The sequence below is a fragment of the Ovis canadensis genome, chromosome 5 (genome assembly GCF_042477335.2).
Source record: "Ovis canadensis isolate MfBH-ARS-UI-01 breed Bighorn chromosome 5, ARS-UI_OviCan_v2, whole genome shotgun sequence".
Lineage (NCBI taxonomy): Eukaryota > Metazoa > Chordata > Mammalia > Artiodactyla > Bovidae > Ovis > Ovis canadensis.
The window spans coordinates 75,137,155-75,157,809 of NC_091249.1; the positions used below are offsets into that span (position 1 = coordinate 75,137,155).

At 48.8% G+C, this 20,655-nt stretch overlaps 1 protein-coding gene across 2 annotated transcripts in view; it reads right to left on the bottom strand.

The window, feature by feature from the left end:
* Positions 1-1,023: 1,023 nt before the first annotated feature.
* ANXA6 (annexin A6) overlaps positions 1,024-20,655 on the bottom strand; it is a 49,141-nt gene continuing 29,509 nt past the window's right edge. Inside the window, exons 15-26 of one of the 2 annotated variants that reach the window (XM_069589967.1) lie at positions 20,191-20,272; positions 19,520-19,614; positions 18,929-19,042; positions 17,358-17,448; positions 16,483-16,562; positions 15,647-15,700; positions 11,163-11,180; positions 10,201-10,294; positions 8,962-9,057; positions 5,947-6,005; positions 4,496-4,618; positions 1,024-1,446 (exon numbers count right to left, since the gene is read on the bottom strand). In XM_069589967.1, coding sequence (XP_069446068.1) covers positions 1,387-1,446; positions 4,496-4,618; positions 5,947-6,005; positions 8,962-9,057; positions 10,201-10,294; positions 11,163-11,180; positions 15,647-15,700; positions 16,483-16,562; positions 17,358-17,448; positions 18,929-19,042; positions 19,520-19,614; positions 20,191-20,272 — 966 coding nt within the window. In that variant the 3' untranslated portion in view covers positions 1,024-1,386. The remainder of the gene's footprint in view (positions 1,447-4,495; positions 4,619-5,946; positions 6,006-8,961; positions 9,058-10,200; positions 10,295-11,162; positions 11,181-15,646; positions 15,701-16,482; positions 16,563-17,357; positions 17,449-18,928; positions 19,043-19,519; positions 19,615-20,190; positions 20,273-20,655) is intronic. The other variant, XM_069589968.1, reaches the window with a different exon arrangement.

Here is a 20,655-nt window from a genome sequence, read left to right on the forward strand (position 1 = left end):
GGTTAAGATTCTGAGCTTTTGCTGCTGGGGGCACAGGTTCAATCCCTGATCACTGAACTAAGATTCCCCCATGCCACACACAGTGCAGCTAGGAAAAAAAAAAAGACCAGACCAGCATGTTTCCCAATACCCCTCACCCCGTTCCCTGATCAGTGAATTAACACACAATGAACTGCAGGAGAGGGCAGGTCAGCTGGGACAGGGAGCAGAGCCTTCCAGCCCCCAGGCACCCAGATGCCACGGTACTGGACAGTTTGAGATCTGAGTCCCAGAGCAGAACCAGAGCTGAGGTAAGGGAGATGGAGAAAGTGCAGCTGACTAGTTGATCACTGATCTTCACAAACTGGAAGCTTTCCACAGGCCTCCCCAGATCACGATCACATCTGGTGCCCCTGAAGAGTTCAAAAGAGGAAGTCTGGGCTCAGAGGTTAAACAGATGAAGAGCTCACAGAGAAACATCCAGGCAGCAGAGGGGAGAGAAGGGACCTGAAACCTAGAGCCAGCAGGGCCAGCCTTCCCAGTCTGGACCCAAGCTCTGACCCTCATTCGGGGGGGAAGACAGAAGCCGCTCCCGGGCAGCTTAACACCCTGGCTTTGATGGCGGCAACTCAGGCTGCCGGTTCTGCACCAAAATCACAGATCCCCCTGGGAAATGCGTTTATGCGCCTGTATGTCTCCATTTATTTAAAGAGAGAAATGGAAAGGGAACGATTTGGAGGCACATCCTAGAATATCAACATTAGAAGAACAAGCCAAGATCTTTTTGTCGAGCCCATATTTTGTGGATAAGAAAATAGAGACTCAGGGAGGGAAAGAGGCTGGCGTAAGGTCACAGAGCAGGTGTGTGGCAGGTGCAAACTTGAACCCAGGTCTCCGTGCTCCTGGTTCAGCTCTAGCACCATGAACGGGATGAGGTGGCAGTGAGACAGTGGGAGGACTGCCAGCTGGCTCAGCACATTTCCTCGCCCCCCTCCCCAGAACTGGCACCACACCCCCCCATAAAAGCACACACACATCACTCACTTCACAGACAGAGGCTCAGAATGTTTTTGGCTTCGATAAAGCCCAGACCAGGGCAGGGGCTGTGACAAGAGATGGAAGCTGGGAAGGCGTGAGGAGGAGGAGGATGGGGAGTGGAGGTGGACGGGATCAATGGCTCCGGTTCTTCGGCCGCTCAGACGTGAGCAGGGGTGACCGCGCCGGGCCCTCAGTGGCTCACGGGAGTGGGAGTTTCCCCTAAACCCCAGCTGAAGACAAGCGCCCACCCTGACCCCTCCCCCCACCCTGTCCCTTCTTTAGTCTCTGAAGCTGGAGCATCAGGCTGGGTCATGGCAGGTGGTGCTGCTGACCATCTCTCAGCAGAGGTGCCCACGAGCACCAGTGGCCTCAGTCCTCGCCTCCACAGATGGCCAGCAAGGCCTTCAGGAAGTGTCCGGAGGTGTCACCCTGGCAGGGTCAGAGGGAGAGCAGAGTGAGTGGAACAACACTGATGATCTCAAGGCGCCCCCCTCCCAGCTGCTCTCAGCCTGGATGTCACCCCCGACACATGAAGGCTCCCATGTCCCTTCTGTGGCTCCCCGTTGTCCTCAGGGAAGATGTCCAAGCTCTCAGCCTGGCCTCAAGGCCTTGTGTGGTCTGACCCACATGAAGCTCTGTGGCTTCACCTCCCTCCTTTCCTTCTGGAATCATCTTGAGCATCTTGCTACCTAAATGCCTACCATTCCTCCATCCAGCATGCCCTCTGCACTGCCCCCAAATCCTGTCTGCCATCAGGTGCCCCCTCTGCTGTGATCACAGCCCTCTCTTCTGGCCTCTTCCCTTGTACTCTGCTAACACTTTTCCCCCAAGCTCATTAACACATGTGTTATGGGATTCCTTATTTGAACAAACATTACTGAGCACTTGCTGGGCACCAGCCCTTGGAGAAATTTATGTGAACAGCGTTAGGGTTATGTTGTATGTCTGGCATGTTAGGGAAATGGAAATGGAGGCGCCTTATTTAGGCTTCAGAAGCAGGCCTCTGACTGACTCTGACCTTGCCTAGACTACGTGCCTGCCTGCAACCACACAAGCAGCACTTTGGGTAGGAAAGGGGGTGGGTCTTGGAGGTTCTTGAGCCCCTGGAGGCCTGGCCAGCGCCCTAGTATCGAAGAAGTCTCATGATTCATAAGGTCAAACACAAAGCATTGTAAAAGTTATAGGAACACCAGAGCTGCATGTTTGTGTACAAACTGATGATGATACCAGTCTGTAGCCTGGGATTATAATCGGGAGCACCCAGAGCTCACCTGTGGGGTGGATGCACCGCCAGAGACCTTTTCCCTGTTCAGACTCCAGATAGCTTTTACTTGCAACTTCCCAGGGCTTTCAAGTCTGAATGTGGGTTTCGGCTCAGTTTGGTGATGTATATGTTGTTACCTTTCTCTATTGTTTTTATTTCTTTTCTTTTAATGACTGTACATGAAATTAAGTCAAATAATCCTCTATTTAATATTAAAATTGTTTATTGTGTATGTAATGAGTGGTCTCTTTTGTTAATGAATCCTTCAAACCTAAAATGAAAGTAAAACTTTCAGCCAAACAGGCCATTATGGAAAAAGTATGGAGATTCCTCAAACAATAAAAAATAGAACTACCATATGTTTCCGCAATTTCACTCCTGGGTATTTATCCAAAGAAAACAAACATTACTTAGAAAAGATATATGCACCCCTATGTTCATAGCAGCATTATACACAACAGCTAAGATGCGGAAGCAACCCAAGTGCCCATCAACTGATGAGCAGATGAAGACAGGCACACACAGGCAATGGAATGTGACTCAGCCGTAAAGATGAAATCGCGCGTTTGTAAGAACACAGGTGGCCTTAGCGATTACTGTGCTAAGTGAAATAAGTCAGAAAAATACTGTATAGTTTCATTTATACTCAGAATCTAACAAAACAAATGAACAAATGTAACAAAAAACAAAGAGCTACAGATACAGAGAGCAAATACCAATTCCCAGAGGAATGGGGATAGAAGAGGAAAGAAAAAGGTGAGGGAGATTGGAGGTACAAACTTCCAGTTGCCAAATAAAATGAGTCATGGGTATGAAATGTACAGTGTGGTAAATACAGTCAATAACTAATACTTTTGTACGGTGACACGTTATAAGTAGACTTACTGTGGTGATCGTTTTGAAATGTATAGAAAAAAATCACTACATTGTATAATAGGAAATAGCCCAGGGTTATAGATCAATTATAGATCTTCCTGGTGGCTTAGATGGTAAAGTGTCTGCCTGCAATGTGGGAGACCCAGGTTCGATTCCTGGGTCAGGAAGATCCCCTGGAGAGGAAATGGCAATCCACTCCAGCACTCTTGCCTGGAAAATCCCATGGATGGAGGAGCCTGATAGGCTACAGTCCATGGGGTCGCAAAGAGTCGGACACGACTGAGCAACTTCACTTTCACAGATCCATTATAACGCAAAAACAAATCAACTCATAGAAACAGTTCAGATTTGAGGGTGGTGGGAGGAAGAACTGGATGATGCAGTCAAGAAGTACAAACTTCCAGTTATAAGTACTAGGGATGCAATGTACAACATGAAACATATAATTAGCACTGCTGTAATATATAATATATAAAAATTATATCATGATATACAAAAGTTGAGAGTAAATCCTAAAAGTTCTCATTACACACACAAAACATTTTTCTACTTCTTTGATTTTGTTTCTATATGACATGATGGATGTTCGCTAAAGTTACTGGGATAAGCATTTCATGATTTTTACAAGTCAAATCATTATGCTGTACCCTTAAGCTTATATAGTGTTATATGTCAATTATATCTCAATAAAACTGGAAGAAAAAATAATAAAGATGTTCTACCAATTCACATCTCCATCAAGTCTGTAACAGACTGCCTGTGAGCTTCCCCATGGTCTTGTCAACCAAGTCCAGCATCAAGCTTTAAGATCTTGGTCAATCTCAACGTCAAAGAAATGGGCTTCATAAACAAAAAAAGTAGACATATTATACCTGACTCCATTTACATGAGATAATCAGAAAAGGCAAATTTTTAGAGACAGAAAGTCCCTTGAAAGTTGACTAGAGCCGGCAGTGGTGACAGGTACAAGGGACGACACTGGGGTGATGAAAATACTGAGCTGTGGAGGAGACTATACAATTCGTCCCATTTACTACAAATTACTGACTTATGCCCTTAAAACAGGTGAATTTTATGGTCTGTAAATTATGATTCAATAAAATTGCTTTTAAAAAGCAAGAAAAGGGGCTCTTGTTTTATTTGGAAATCCTAAATTATAAGCCTGTGATCCACCTGGAATTTATTTGGGTATGAACAGTAAGTAAGGCAGATCTCCTCTCATTTAGCAACGTCTTGGTTGTTCTAAGAGCTGACACTCTGGGAATAAAAAGAACGTCTATGTTGGAGCATCTGACACTCTCCCCTACCCCCTGACCTCTCACCCTGCTTGCCCCTCACCTCAATGGCTTGGTGGAGAGACTTGTCGTATTTCTCGATGAACTCCCGCCGGATGTTGAGCAGGTCGATCTCACTCCGGGAGACCATGATCCTGGTGAGGGTCTTCTCATCCGTGCCAGCACCCTGGTGGAGGCAGGTGACAGGGAGACACAGGGCAGGAGGAGGAAGGGGCTAGGTCAGGTAGGAGTTCATGGGTGGCCATCTGCTCCACTCCCTTTCCCCTGCAACCTGGGCTGGGACATCCTGCCTCTGTCTGCCATAAACAGTCCTGACTCCAACTCCCCTGTGCCTAGGCCTGGCCAGACAGAGGCAACAATTGCCTATATGAGCTGAATAGCATGCTCCCCGAATTCATGTCCACCTGGAGCTTTACAAGGTGACCTACTGTGGAAATAGTGTCTTTGCACATGAAATTAGTAGAGGACATACTGCATTGGGGTGAGCCCAAGATCCAGTGGCTGTTGTCCTTACGTGAAGGACACGTGGACATACACACAGATAAAGGCAGAGACTGGAGGGACGCAGCCACAAGCCAGGAAACACAAGGGTTCCAGGCAACCATCGGAAGCTGGGGGAGAGCCATGGGAGAGCTTCTCCCTTAGGGCCTCCAGGAGGAACCCATTCTGCCAACACCTTCATTTTGGGCTCCTGGCCTCCAGAATCGTGAAAGAATACACTATTGTCACTCAATTCGTGACAGCAGCCCTGGGAAATTAATACAGGATCCAAGGAGCAGACACAGAACACGGAATGTACGGGCAGCCAAGGCCCACCTCTGCACCCTAGGAGCTCAGAACACCAGCTGAGGAGTCAGGGCTGCACATGGCCAGGGCTCAAGAGATGGTTGTCATGTTTGGGGACAGCAGGCTAAGAGGGGTCTCAGGCTCACTCCCACTAAACAGAATGTCCAGGCTCTGTCAGCAGCTGGGACTCCACTGTTGGGTTGGGAGGCTGGCCAGAGTGGCCCGGGTTTTCAGGAAGCCAGAGCTAGTCCCAGAGTTGAGCACTTGCTTCTTTTTGTGATCATTTGTCACAGGAGACATTGTTTCACTTACTAGAATGGGAGTGCCAAGGGGACAGAGACTGTCCTTTTCGAGTTCCCAGAATAAGCTTGTCAACCTTGGCATCTGGGACCAGACCATTCTCTGCTGTGGGGGTTGTGTGTGCATTGGAGGATGTTTAGCAGTATTCCTGCTGTCTACCCACCAGATGCAAAAAGCAACACTCCCCAAGTTGTGACAACCAAATGCATCTGAACATTGTCGTGTTCGCCAGGGGGCAACATAACCCCTGGTTGAGAACTACTCTCCTAGAACCAGGCCTGGGACAAAGGCTGAGAAACGTCAACCAGGTGGAAGCAACTCCAATTCCTGCCCGGGCCGGTGGTGCCCACCTGTGCACCAAAGCGGACGTGTGCAAAGGCAAAGGAACACACAAGCAAGTTTTCTTACCTTCATGGATTTGTAAAGTTTGTCAGCAAAGAAGAGAGGCTTGTTCTTGACACTTTGAACTGGTAGGAAGAGGAAAGAGATGCACAGCACTTGGTCAGAGGTGTGGCCAGACCATGGGCTGCTGCTGATGCTACTGAAGTAGCATATCCTCTCCCTGCAACCTGTGCCCAAGGTTGTGGCCAAACCAGGGTCACCCCCAGGCCTGACACCTTCACTCCCCCTTCCTGACACCTCCTCCTCTGTCTCATCCATGGACCTGGCTCTCACTCAGTTGCATCTCGTTTCCTGCTGAGGTGCTTGTAGCTAACCAAGGCTAGCAGAGGTCTCAAAGGGAAGAAACCACTCGTGAAGCCACGGTACAGGGCCTCAGACTTCTAAGTGCAACAGAATCAAAGACAAACTTGAGTAAAACTCAGGTTTTAGGCTCTACCCTAAAGATTCATATTCAAGCAATATTTTAAGCAGAGGTTCTCAAAGTTTAGTTCCTAGAAGTTGTCTGCATCATCTGGGAACCTGGTAGAAATGTACATTCTCGTGTCCCACCCTTGGGATGTGCTGAATCTGTACCTTGGAAGGTGGGTGACCAGCTCACCCCACTTTACCTGGGGCATTCCTGGTGTTAGCACAAACCTGGTTGGTTGCATACCTCACTGTGGTACAGCCTAATGTTTGAGAACTCCTGATTGAGAGAAACACTACACCAAAGAAAGACTGTCAGTGTAATTTAGGGCATTGCCAATCCCTGGGGCTGAGTGTTGCCCTAGAGTCTCCACATGTTTGCATCAACCTACCTAGCACCACCCCAAATACTGCTAGCCTGATGTAACAACCTCCCACCCTCCAAGGCCGGGGATGGGGGGTGGGTCTGTAGCCCTCAGCAGCTGCTGGATTCCAAGGCCCCAGAGCTCACAGGGATCAGAAGGGGTGTCTCAGGTAGCTTAAGGAGGAGGATTCAGATGCCAGAGCCAAAACGCTAGAATGACTCTGGATGTAAAAGCATCTCTATGAGGAGGGCAGGGGCCGAGAGGCTGGAGCTGTGCATCCCAAGGGCATATTCATGCAGGAGACAGGCATATACGTGTATATAGGCATATGCATATACACGCGGGAGACAGGCCCCTGCAGCAGGTTCGGGGCCCTGTGGGAAAGACCACATTATATACTGACCTTCCTGGGTCCTTTTGTAGTTCCCTACCACCTCCTAAACAAAACCCAAGCTCCTCGACCTGAAAATCAAAGCTCCTGTCTCCCTTTGCTCTCTCATCTCCTCTGTTTCCCCAAGGTAAGGAGAAGTTTCCTGTCTGTCCTCCACTACTTTACCTCCCCAAATCCACATCCCCAGTCCTGTCACCTCCTCCGAGGAGACTGCCCTGACTGCAAGCTTGGGGCTCAGTGTGGTTAAGGAGGAGACTGAGCAGAAACTTCCATCCTCTATAACCAACCCTGAAAGCCTTCCCCGGAACCTGAAGCCTGCCCACCTGCCTCAGAGGACCCTGGGGCCTGCCATGGGATGGAGTGAAGTGGAGCGGAGCATCTGTGCACACACACGCACATACACGCGTTCTAGGTGGCAAAAGAGGAAAGCGGGAGCAACATGAGGAGAGCAAGGCTAGATGAGTCTCCACAGATCAATTACTCTGGGATTAATACGAGTCTGGGCTTTGGGCTCAGACGGCCTCTGGTTCCACTTCCACTTCTGCTATGTAACCTTGCTGAACCCCAGCATCCCACTTTGTAAAAAAGCAGATAAAAACACTGCGTGAGGATTCAAACAAAGCTGTGTGCAACTAACTTCACATAGGGTCTGACAGAAAATAACAACAGAAGCTAATATTTATCCAGCGCCTTTTATGCACCAGGAGGCTGTTTTTTAAGTGTCATATAATTAACTCCTTTAAATCTGGTACTATTATCACACCCGCTTTACAGAGGAGGACAACTGAGGCACAGGGTGTTCATGACCTGCTAAAGGATATAACTGCACAGCTAATGTGGCATAGATGGGACTCTACCTGGATTTACTACACTATTCTGTCTCCTAAGTGTTGCTCCCAGCTGGTAAAGATCCACTATAAATTAAATAATAACATCACGACAATAACACCTCTGCTTCCTATGTTCTACAATAACTTTTCCTTGCATTTGAAGTCCCTAAAATCAATAGGCATCCTGTAATTGATGGCAATTATGTGAAAACCTTCCACTGATACCTCAAGGTAAGATTAAAAAAAAAAAAGTACATCAATACAATGCATTGTATTGTAGTCATAAAATAAGATACTGCTAATCACTAACACTAATAAAAACAAATCTGACCTTTGCTCATATCTACTCAGTCATTTGTACACATGGAGAACTGAGATCCAAAAGGAGAAAGACTTTTCAAAGGCAAGAGCTAATATTATGCAATAAAAGAGTAACCAGAGAGACCCAGGAGCGGGGAGAAGGAAAAGGTGTGTGCACGTCTACACAGCCTAGAACTGCAGGACACTGCACCCCTACCCAGCCCAGCCATCACCCTCCCAGCCATGTCCCCAGAGAGAGCTCTTTCCTTACCCTACCCTGCCGCCTAGACGGAGAAGGCAATGGGAACTCACTCCAGTACTTTTGCCTGGCAAATCCCATGGAGGAGCCTGGTGGGCTGCAGTCCATGGGGTCGCTAGGAGTCGGACACGACTGAGCGACTTCACTTTCACTTTTCGCTTTTATGCACTGGAGAATGAAATGGCAACCCACTCCAATATTCTTGCCTGGAGAATCCCAGGGATGGGGAAGCCTGGTGGGCTGCCATCTATGGGGTCGCACAGAGTCAGACACGACTAAAGCGAGTTTGCAGCCGCCTAGAGCAAGTCCTCATGTTACCCCGGCAATCATGCATTGACAGACCCCAAGAAGTGGCAGTGCTTATTTTCCAGAACTAGTAGTTTAAGAAGTTGCAAAGGCCACACTCATCCAGGGACTCTGGACATGCTTCCTATCCCTCCCCAGCCCTTGCCCTTGGTCCCCGCCAGTTACCAATGGCCACAAACACGTCTCGGACATCCCCAGACATCTCCTTCTTGATGGTGTGCTCCACATCATAGTTGGTCATCTTGACGAATTCCTGGAAGACTGGCCCCAAGAGAAGCCCCCAAGGTAGGAGGTGAGCTCTGATGCGGGGTTTAGGGGGACATCATCCTTTCCCCCAGCACCCAGCAGCAGCAGGCGTGGCTGCAGCCCAAACCTAAATCTACCAGGCAGGGCTGTTGTGGAAGGGACATTCTAACCTCAAGGCTGCCTTGAGCTCTGAGCCAAGCCTGTATCAAGTCAGACACTGCCCCAGAGCTTCAGGCAAGTTTCAGGAACTCAGGCTGGGGTAGCGGAAGGAGCAGGCATGCTATTCACAGCTGTCCCCCAAACTCACCGAAGGACCTTGGGTGAACCCTTCACCCTTTCTGGGCCCCCCTTTCCTCCCAAGTCAAGTTGGGATAGAGATTAATGTAAGTAATCACAATGATAACACTAAGGAAGTTATCAGGTACCAAGTGCTTTGGTGCATTAATAATTATTTTTTGCATCCTCACAACAGTCATGTGAGGTAGAATTAAAATCCCGTATTTATAGGTAAGGGAACAAAGGCACAGATATTCAGTAACTTGCCCAGGGTCACATGACTGATAAGTGGGAGATTCGAATCAAGTCAGTCCAGCTCCCAAGTCCATTCTTTTAGTCACTGTGCTAAAGCCCCTTAAGTATTTTACTGCAAAGTACCAGGCACGTGCACATTAAAATGTCTCTGTCTCAGTAGTAAGGGCCCCTCACCACCGCCTAATTGTGAGGGTCGCCACATACAGTGGTGCACGTGGCAGCCTGTGTGTCTCTAAGACGTGCACGTGGTCTCTGTGTCATCACCACCCTCACTGCCTTACTCCTGGCAGATGTCACCAAAGAACCGTGACACAGGACTTTCAAATCCTTCTCAACACAGCATTCTAGGCAGCCACTACCAACCCCCTAGAGGTGGCCTTGGAGGCTAAAGCCACCTGCCATCCTTTATCCCAGGCATCACGCGTGTTTCCCTAAGGAGGTGAGGAGAGTTGGCCCGAGGCTCAATGACGCTGTTAGCAGCACAGCCAGGCAGACCCTGGGGTTCCTGAGTCCCCATCAGCCAACAAACTCCCTTGCTGGGGTAAGGGGCGGGTGGGTGGGCAGCTGGCTCCTCTTGTCAAGGATTGGGGATTTTCCCACTGCCTTGGGAGGGGAGTTGGGTCTCACCTCTCCGGAGGTGCGGATAGCTCCGCGTGCAGAGGATCATCATGAATCGTGTCTCCAGGGAAGATTTGTCTCCACTGGATGTGTCTGCCATTTCCTGCAGAGCCCAGGTAGGGGCAGGAATGGGGAGGGGAGACACAAGACACAAGAAAGCCTTGGTTGTTTTCCACTTCCATGTCTGCCTGGGTCGAGGGCGGTGAGAAGCTGGGCTAAGCCAGCCACCCAAGGAGGCCCTTCCTCGGTCTCCACATCCTGTCCAGCTCCCAGGGACCATGTGGACTCACCCAGAGGAGCTGAGCACAAAGCACTCCCACCTTAGCCTTGGGGACACAGGACTGGGCCCGGGGCAAGGGCAAGCGGGGACTGGGCCTGGAGACTCAGATTCTTCTTCCATCTTTAAACCTCTCTGAAAGCCTCTCTGGGGAAGTGTCTGTGCATGTGTGCAAGGGAAAATGGCCTAGCCAGTGTTTCCCCAAGTGTGGTAAACAGGCAAACGTGTTTACGCTCCACATATTTATTTCCACAGTGATCTTCCGGTCAGTTCTATTTACATCAATATGAAATTTCCTTTAAAGTAACTCAATTTGGGGACTTCCCTGGTGGTTCAGCAATCAAGACTGTGCTCCCAATGCAGGGGGTGAGGGTTTGATCCCTGGCCAGGGAACTAGGATCCCACAGGCCACATGGTGCATCCAGAAAGTAAACAACTCATTTGGGGTTAAAATGAGCATCCATTTAAAGCACTATTCGCAGTTGGTGGTACATAGCACCATTCTGGCAAGTGGTTGAGTGGTGAAGTTTGGGAAACACTTGCCCAGCCCATTTTTCATGCAGTGGGGTTCTCTGGAGGTCCTGAAGGGGAGAGAGAGAACCTGGGGGGCAGGCCCCCAAATCATGCCTGACTGCCCACTCAGCCCCACCCAGACTCAGACCATTAAAACCCACATGAAGAACAGGGCACTCACCAAGATCTCAGCAGCCACCTGAGAGCAGGGAGGAGAGAAAAGGGAGAGAGGGGAAGGCGAGAGTCAAAGGAGGCCCAGAGAGGGGGCCCTGGGGTGCAGGTGAGGTAGCCTGGATCGGCATGGGGGGGCAGGGAGGGGCTGTGGGGACACCTTTCCCTGATCTTTGAGTTGGACTCAAAATGAGGACAGGTCTGAGAATTAACGATGGATGTGCTTACTGGAGGGTACAGGACAGGACCCCCTGCCCCTCACGCCTGCCACTGAGAAGTTCAGTGTGAGAAGTGCCATGTTCCCTACACCCTTTACCACATCGGGGTTGAAGGGTCCTCCAGAGACCTGTTACATACCCTCTCATGTTACAGACAGGACACAGGAAAGCTAAGGCCTGGGGGGTGGGACATGGAGCCGGTCAGGTGGGAAAATGCCAGCTGCCCCAGTCATCTTACAAGGGTGAACTTCCATCGTTGCATCATGCTGAGCACAAAGTTCTGAGGTTAGGACACTATTTTGTTAGGCAAATGGCTGTGACTTGCAGGACCTGGGTACGAAATACAGTCAGCCCTGTGCACCCCCTAGATGGAATTTTGTTTTTGCCTGTTTACCCAAAACTCTGCTGACTGCTTTATTCTGTTGGGCAGACTGAAATCATCCTCTTCATAAACTTCTCAAAAGCCTTACACTTTAGAAACCATTTTTGTTACATAAATTTGTAATGTCTATCAAAATTCAAAATGCACATGGCCTTTGATCAAGCAACTATGCTGCTAGGAATTTCTCTTGCAAATAAACTAGCCAACTATATCTTTGGAGATATACTACAAGGGTGCTCACTGGTAATACAGAAAAACTGGAAACCATTACCAGATTGCTTGTTAATCGAGCTATGGTTCATTTAGCAATGGAAATCCACTCAGCTAGTAAAAAGAATGGGACTGGTCTACAGGACTGCTATGGAGAGAGCTTTCATTTAAATTAAGCAAGAAAGTAAAGTACATTATGTTGCATATAAGTGTTTCTTTTACCTCGATAAGAAAAGATAAAGTATGCTCACTCTTACATATTTACTGACAAGTTGTGCTAGAGGGACAGTCAAGATACTGTTGACAGTGATTAGCTTTAAAGAGAAGGACTGGGGGAAGAACTTTGGCATTGTATTTGTCCTGAAATTTTATGTTTCTATTTTCTCAACATGCAAATACATTATTTTAACTTTTTAGAAAAAAGTTAAATAGGAGCTATCAGAGCTACTAGGATTATGGGATGTTTCTGGGCTTTTTGTTGTTGCTTTGCTTGCTTTTTCAATTTATTTAGCTGCACCATATCTTAGTTGTGGCATGTGGGATCTAGTTCCTTGACCAGGATGGAACCCTGGCTCCCTGCATTGGGAGCATGGAGTCTTAGCCACTGGACCACCAGGGAAGTCCCTGCTTCCGGTTTTTATTTACACTTTCCCATACTAAAAACCACCTCGTTGGGACTTCCCGGTCAGTCCAGTGGTTAGGACCCCTCGCTTCTACTGGAAGGAGCATGGGTTTGATCCCTAATTGGGGAGCTAGATTCTACATGTGGCGCAGTACAGCCAAAATAAATAAATAAATAAAAGCTCTTAAAGAAAAAGATCTATTAAAAAAAAAAAAACCTGGTTGAACCTTGAAGACACTATGCTAAGTGAAATTAGTTAGAAAAGGACAAATACTATATGATTTCAAATATGTGAGGTACCTAGAGTAGTCCATTTCATGGAGATAAAAAGAACAGAGCCTGTGGGGGCCGGGGGAAGACAGGTGGGTGCTACTGTTTAATTGAGTATAGACTTTTAGCTTTGTAGGATGAAGAGGTCAGTGGATGGATGGTGGATGCCCAACAGCGTGAATGCACTTAACGCTGATGAACTACACTTTGAAAAGGTCAAGATGGTAAATTGTAAGATGTGTTAAATGTATTTTACCACAGTTTTTTCAAACGTTATGCTAGAAAGTCTTGGATTGCTATTTTAAAAAGAGGGAGATGTTTAAAAAAAATAAAAAGGAACCTAAAGTACCAAAGATTCTTCGCTTTAGATCAGAGAACCTCCAGATGTATTTGTTTTTTCAAAGCATGTTTAAGATCATAATATTTGTAATATGAAAAATGCAGTGAGCTACTATAATAATTTTCCAGATAGTCAACACAAGAGCTTTTCCTTATTAGCTCAGCTACTTCATGCCAAAAAGCTGGGCGATTCCTCCAAAAGGTAAACAGAGAGTTATCACATGACCCAGCAATGCTACTCCTATATAACCAAGGGAAACGAAAATATTCATTCACATAAAAACTTGTACACAAATGTTTATAGTAGTATTCATAATTGTGAACAAAGTAGAAACAACCCAAATATCTATTAGCTAATGGAGGTAAAAAATAAACACATATACCCATGAAATGAAATATTATTTGGCAATGGAAAGGAATGAAGTATTGATATATGATATGATATGGATGAAAATATATAAAAATATTATAATAAAGTAAAAGAAGCTAGCCACAAAAGCCACATATCATAGGATTCCACTTATATGAAATGTCCAGAATAGGCAAATCTACATAAACAGACAGTAAATTAGTGGTTGCATAGGGCTGGGGGGTTGGGAGGAAATGAAAAGGAACGCAATTTGTACAGGGTTTCTTTGTAGGGTGATGAAATGTTCTAAAATTACCACAGTGATGACTGCACAAGTCTGTGAAGATACAACCACTTAACTGTATACTTTAAATGGGTCAGTAGTATGGTATGCAAATTATGTTTCAATAAAGCTGTTGTATTAAAAAATAATCCGGAGATTGAATTATCTAAAAATGGTCACAACTCTTTATTTCACTCTGGGGCTATAATAATGAGATCATTTACATGATTTATTGCTCACATGGGAACACTAAGAGTAAAGAGGAAGCTGTTTGCAATACCGTGGGGCAATAGGTAAACACCAGACATATGTCACCTGGTAATTACAGACCCAGACCCCAGGAGCTTCGGGTGCTCTCAGTGTCCTGAGTGAGAGCATGGGAAGGAAGAGGTGCAAAACCATGAAGTGTTAATGTCATTATTTTTCTGGGGAAGCTTGGCTCTGCATATCAGATGCCTTTGATTTTTGTATACATTTTCCTCTAAATTCCCAACTCACCTCTAGAAATCTATTCTAAAATCACAAACATGATGAGAGTTGGTTACTAGGGAAAGGGCTGGTTAAATAGTCTGGCAGATTCTTAGGTGGAATAGTATTTAGCCATTAAATGATGCTGTTTATTTTTAAAACATGATATATGGGATTTCCCTGACAGTCTAGTGGCTATTCTACTGCACAGGGCTCAGGTCTGATCCCTGGTTGAGGAACTAAGATCCCACATGCCGTGTGGTGCAGCCAAAAAAAAAAAATGTAACCATATTCACAAAATATTCATTTTTAACTGTTATAAACCAGGAATCTATTTCTATAAATACATAAAGACAACTAGAATGATATACTCCATTAACAATAGTTATTACTAGTAGCAGGTTATATGGGGTTTTGTTTTTGGTATTTTCTAAAGTTTCTACAAAAGAATATGTACTACTTGAGAAACCAGTGTTTCTAGCTGTCAGACAATGAGTCCACATGAAGATCAGTGTCTAGCATCTGGGAATCGGGAGAAGCAGCTGAGCTGGACAGGGCCTGGCTCTGGCTTCCTCAGTTGACTCCACCCAGGTTCTCTCTCCCCGCTTTTCTCCTGAAAAGTGGCTGCCAGCAAGGCCCACTATTGCCCCCTGCTGGCGTGAACTAGAAGCACAGCTTCCCAGGGAGACCCAAACACACACCGAGCGGAATTCCCTAGAGGATGAATTTTGGGATAGAGGATGGATTTGGGGTCAGTCTTAAGGAGGAAGGGCTTCCCTGGCGGCTCAGGTGGTAAAGAATTTGCTTGCAATGCAGAAGACCTGGGTTGACCTCGAGGAACTCCCTTTCGAGGGCTCCCAGGACATTCCCCTTGACCTGGGTCCCATTTCAAAAATAACGACCCGAGACCTTTAGCACTCACGCCCCCTTCCCAGGAAGCTCCAAGACCTGCTCAATCAGTGGCCACTGATTTGCTGTGTGAGTTTCAGGGGCCATTCACTGTCTTTGGGCCTCCATCTTCCAGTCATATTACGAGGGGTCTGACTCTGAGACACTCCTTAAGTCCCTTCCAGATCTGAGGATCAGGGCTCGAGTCCTACTCTTCACACAGGGAATGTCAGTAGAATTAGCAGCGCCCTCCCAAGTCTCTCTCTGAAAGTTCTGGAAACTGTCACAGCCTCACTTCTAAGGATGGAGAGTTGCAAGGGGCTGAAAGCCCCAGTGTCAACCAGCCACACCGGCCCTGCCCTGCCAAGCACCTTCCTCACTCCCAGACAGCCAGGGCTGCCACAGGCAAAAGTCAGCTGGAGTCACTGGGCAGGGGGAAGGGGGTGGTGGGATGGGGTGTCTCACCTGGGCATCTTCCCGGGCCCGCTCCCGATCTTCTCCTCCCTCCTCACGGTTCCCCTGCAGCAGGACCAGAAAGAAAGGTCAGACTCCAAACATACACCCTCTCCATTCCTCAGCAGCCAGAGGGCAGAACTCAGCCACTCACCTCTCTGAACGCTCTCCCGCATCTGTAACATGGGGACAATGATCCTGCCTTCCCAGGGTGGCAGTCTTGAACATGCACGAACACTGGGAACCACTTAGTCCAAGGCCTGACTCGCACACAGTGAGCTTGCCATAACTGTGCCTCAGGGTGTGGTACCCAGGTTGCGAGAGTTCAAGAGATGGTAACAGCTGTTCTTTTTCCCCCCCTGTATTTATTTACTTTAAATTAATTTTTACTGGAGTATAGTTGCTTAGTTTCTACTGTACAGCAAAGTGAATCAGCTCCTTGTATACATGTATCCCTTCTTTTTTGGATTTCCTTCCCATTTAGGTCACCATACAACACCAAGTAGAGTTCCCTGAGCTATACAGTAGGTCCTCGGTAACAGAAGCTCTTGGATGATGACACAGGGAAAGGTCACCCACAATGGCTCTGAACTGTCAGCTGGGGGCCCAACAAGCCAGGCTAAGAGCAATCAGGGAGGGCTGCTTGGAGAAGGGGGCACTAAGTCAGCTTTGAAAAGTGAACAATGGAGAAGGCGTTGCAACTGCCTCAACGGTAAGAATCTTAGAAGGCAGCAGGGGAAGACATCCTCTTTTCATCAGGAGTGAACCCCCTGCCTCTCGTTGTAGCAACCCTTCCCCCGCCAGGTCCCCAGAGGGCCAAGCAGGTCTGGAGCCATGAATTCACCCACCGTGGCCAGAGAGATGAGGATCCTCTTGAAGTGGCCGGACGTGTCTGAGCTCAGAGCATCCTCCAGGGACTTGTGATAGTCTGAGACAGGAAAAGGAGGTTTGAGTGGCTGCTGGCCAAGAGTAGGGGAGGGGTCCAAGGAGCACAGATTTAAGCCAGAGCAGTGCTGGCAGGGTGGTGGGGATGAAGGAGTTTGTCGCTGGCTCCTGGGGGCCACCAGCCACCCTGCTATTGATTTGCCATGGGTCCATCACCTCACTCTGCCCCTGTCCCTGCTAAGAGCTCGGTGCATCTCCCCTCCCCCAGACAACAGCCTCCCTGTTTTCACTCTCTCCTACCTCCCCCCTGCATGGCAGTGACTGAACACAAAAGAATAGCTCTGATTACGCCACTGCCCTGCTCAAAGTTTCTACCATTTTAAAGCTGTTTAGAAGACAAAAGCCTTAAACAGGTTTGACTGATGCTCAAGGTTCTTCAGAATAACACAGAAGCACTTATTAAAAAGTTATGAAGAATTGCAAGCTGGTGATAGTAAAGCATGCAAACAGACACAGGGCCTTCTGAGCACGGGGCCCTGTGTGAGTGCACAGGCCACACACCTGTGAGGCCGCCCTCCCATCTCCAGGGGCCTGGGTGCTCTCTCCCTAACTCCCAGTCAAAACCCTCCCCTACCTCCAGGACTTTGTCCTCCTGGGACTCTCTCTGAGGCACCTTCCCCTAGGCACAGGGCTCGGCACACCCAAGGGGTTTATCACAGCCTTGTGGCCTGAGGTGGGGAGGTGGGGCAGGGCTAGAGGGTGAGGTCAGGAACCTGGGGGGCCTGGCTCTTCCCCAGGGCCTCCCCGCAGCACTGGGCCACAGGTCTCCCGCACTCACCCTCCTTATAGGCCTCTTTGATGGCCTGGATTTCGGCGTTGGTCCGAGTGGCCAGGATCTCGATGAGAGCCTTTTCATCTGTGCCAGCTCCCTAGAAGGTCAAGGCAAAGAGGATCTAAAGCACAGCCCTGACCCCTGTGGAGAGGCCCAAGGGGCCCAGGTCAAAGAGACCCCTAGTCCAGAACACTGTGCAGGTCAACACTCAGATCAAGCCTCCCTCATGTTCTCTTTACCTCCTGACCAGACCTTGGCGCAATCAAAGGACTACACCAGCTTGTAAAGATTTCCAGAACCTCCCGTGAGAACTGCTTTGGACCAAAAATTCAAAAAAGCAAAGAATATAGCATATACGGGTGTGTGTGTATAAAAACGCTTATATGCACAGATTTCAATATAAATATTTATATATAAATACATAAAAAGGATAGAGGACATGTACCACGGTGTAACAGTGGCCGTGGTCTCGGGCGGGTGAGGGAATCACGGATGATTTCAATATTCTTTTTTGCTCTGCTCTATTTTCTCAAGTTTTCATGGTAAACACATTATTTGTCAGAAGAAAAAAAAATGTTCTGTGCTTTAAGGAAAACAACAAGGCAATATTTGCTTACATCTGGATTGGATGGGTGATACATGGACTGAGGCAGCTGGGGAGCCCCTTATGCTGAGGTCCTCACTTCGGCGGAGAGGAGGAAGCAGACAAGACAGGTTGACTGACTGATGAGCTCAAGTATCTGCTAAACACCCATTATGTGCCAGTCACTGTGTAAGCTGCTGAGGCAATGACTATAAAAAAGGTAAGACTAGAAAGGTAAGACAAGTCTTTGTCTTGGGAGGTTACTGCCCAGGGGTCAGGCGCCCCTGAGTCCTCTGACCTGAAGGGCATCTTCATCAGTCCATTAAAAGTTGGTGTGGGGACTTCCTTGGCTGCTGAATTAAGACTCCACACTTCCGAGACAAAGGGCGTGGGTTCAATCCCTGGTTGGGAAACTAAGATCCTACATGCTCTGACAGTGTGGCCAAAAAGTTAAGAGATAATGAAAATAAAAGCTGATGTGTGGTGAGGACAGCCTGATCCTCAGAGTGTCCTAAGATCCACAGTGTAGCCCTATCCTTCTCATTTTGTGTTTTTAAGTCATCCATTCTTCTGTCCAGGAATTTTCAGGACAATAATCTTAATTGGCTTTGCCTGGGGAAAGTCTGTTCTTCCCTTAACCTTTAAGGAGCCTAAAACCCCAGCGGATTGATTCACGCGGCTGTCACATCAGGCTCGGGAGACAGAGAGACTTGATCTGAGTCCCAGCTCTGCCACTTTCCAGGGCTTCGACTCTGTGACCGAGTAACTTAAGCGCTGAGCCTTAGCGTCCTCATCTATAACATGGGAACAAAAGCAAAGCCTCACCTTGTGGGGTGACAAGACAAGGAACTACCAGCCAAGACCCCGAGCCCAGGACAGGCATGGGAGGGGCTCCACCAAGGAGCTACACCCAGCCCACCTGGGCTCAGGAGCGCCTGTGCTCCCCCAGCACCCACACGGACTGGACCCCATCCCCTGGGTGCCCACACTTTACCTCCATGGCTTTCTTCAACTGCTTGGCATCATAATGGGCCGGCGGCATCATGAGCCCCAGAATGAGCCTTGCCAGGTCTCCGGAGAGCTCAGACTTCAGGTCAGCCATCAAGTCCTGCAGAGGGCAGAGCCAAGGTCATGTCAACATCGGCAATGGCCCACACGTGGCTTGGGACAGGTAGGAGACACGGAAGGAGGAGGCGGGGCTCCACAGGATATAGGAATCGTGGGCGTCTGTGTCAGCCTTGGCTGATGTTGGGTTCAAAACCACCACCACCACCACCGCCACAACCACAAAGAGGGTGGAGAAAACACCATGCAAGCGGGGGACCTGCCCACTCTCCCTGGAAGGAGGAGACAGGGAAGGAAAGGGGGTGGTACCATTTCCATCCTGGGAGAAACTAGTCAGCCAAAGCTAGATGCCACTAACACAGCTCAAATCCCTGATCGCAGCCCTAAGGGCAACCAGTCACAAACATACTGCTGATCACAGGGAACGCGGGGTGCAGCGGGAAGGAGAGGCGTGTGTCCACGCCAAGCTCCGTCAGAGAAGTGCGGACTCAGGGCCCAGGGTCTAGGCTGAGGCCCTTACCCGGCCAAAGTGAGACTTGAAGGTCTGGCGGATCTGCTGCCGCTGGGCGTTGCTGCGGTGGGCGATGATGTCGATGATGGTGTCCTCGTCAGTTCCTAAGACCCCAAAGCCACAGATCAGAGGAAGGCCTTGGCCCCCACCTCCCCCAGCGATGGGCCCCAGCCGTCTTTGCTGGGGGAGAGGCCAGGCTAGCCAGCTTTATGGCCCTGCAGGAGCCTTGCTTCTGGCCCAATCACTAACCTGGATTCCTTCTGCACTTTTCTGCTGGGTCACTAGTCAAGATAAAAGAGAACCCTGGGTTGAGGGTCAGGGCCTCTGAGTTCCAGTCCTGGGATACTGAGAACCCTAGATGGGTTATGGGGCTTGCTCAAAGTCACATGGTGAGTTAGCAATAAAGCCAGAGCAAAAACCCTACCTCAGCACTTCTATACCAGGACCTGGGAGCACCTTGGTCTCTGGGAAGGTTCCTGAGAAAGCCCCTTACTACCCTTCTCTCTATACTTCAGGGAGCCAGAGATTCCAGGGGGCTGGAGATTCAAGGCAAATAAAGTCCTCATCACCCTGCAGACTCCAGTCTGAAGCCTCAGCTCTTGTCCCTGCTGGTCCCATTGCAGACCCGCTACCCTCCAATGCCCCAGAGGCTAACCTGACCCCTTTCAGGTGCCCCTTACCAAGCCCCTTCATGGCTTTCCGCAAGGCTTTGGCGTCTGCATCAGGGTTGAAGTCACCAGCTGGGCGCACAGTTCCTTTCAGCTACAAGAGGCAGAAAGTGAGTCAGCAGGTGTCTGGAGGCCCCCCAGGGGCCAGGCCAGGAGAGGAGCATGCGAGGGAGGGGAAGCTTTCCCCAAGAGCCCCAAACCAAGCAGCTTGGGGGAAAAGGCGGGGGTGAAGGCACAGCAGACAGACTCCTGCCCTAGAGCTGAGAGAGGGAGGAGACAGACCCAGGCTTGGGAGCAGGGCAGGGGCTGTCAAGGGCAGAGGGGCCGGGCTCCTGCCCCAAGAGCCAGCTCTGGCCCCGCCCCCCACTGGAAACCAGGCTCTCACAACCCAGCCCTGCTCCCAGGGTCCTCTCATTTCATAGAACAACGCTCTCCCTGAAAAGGTAAGCGAAATGTTCTGAAATACTGGAACAGAGC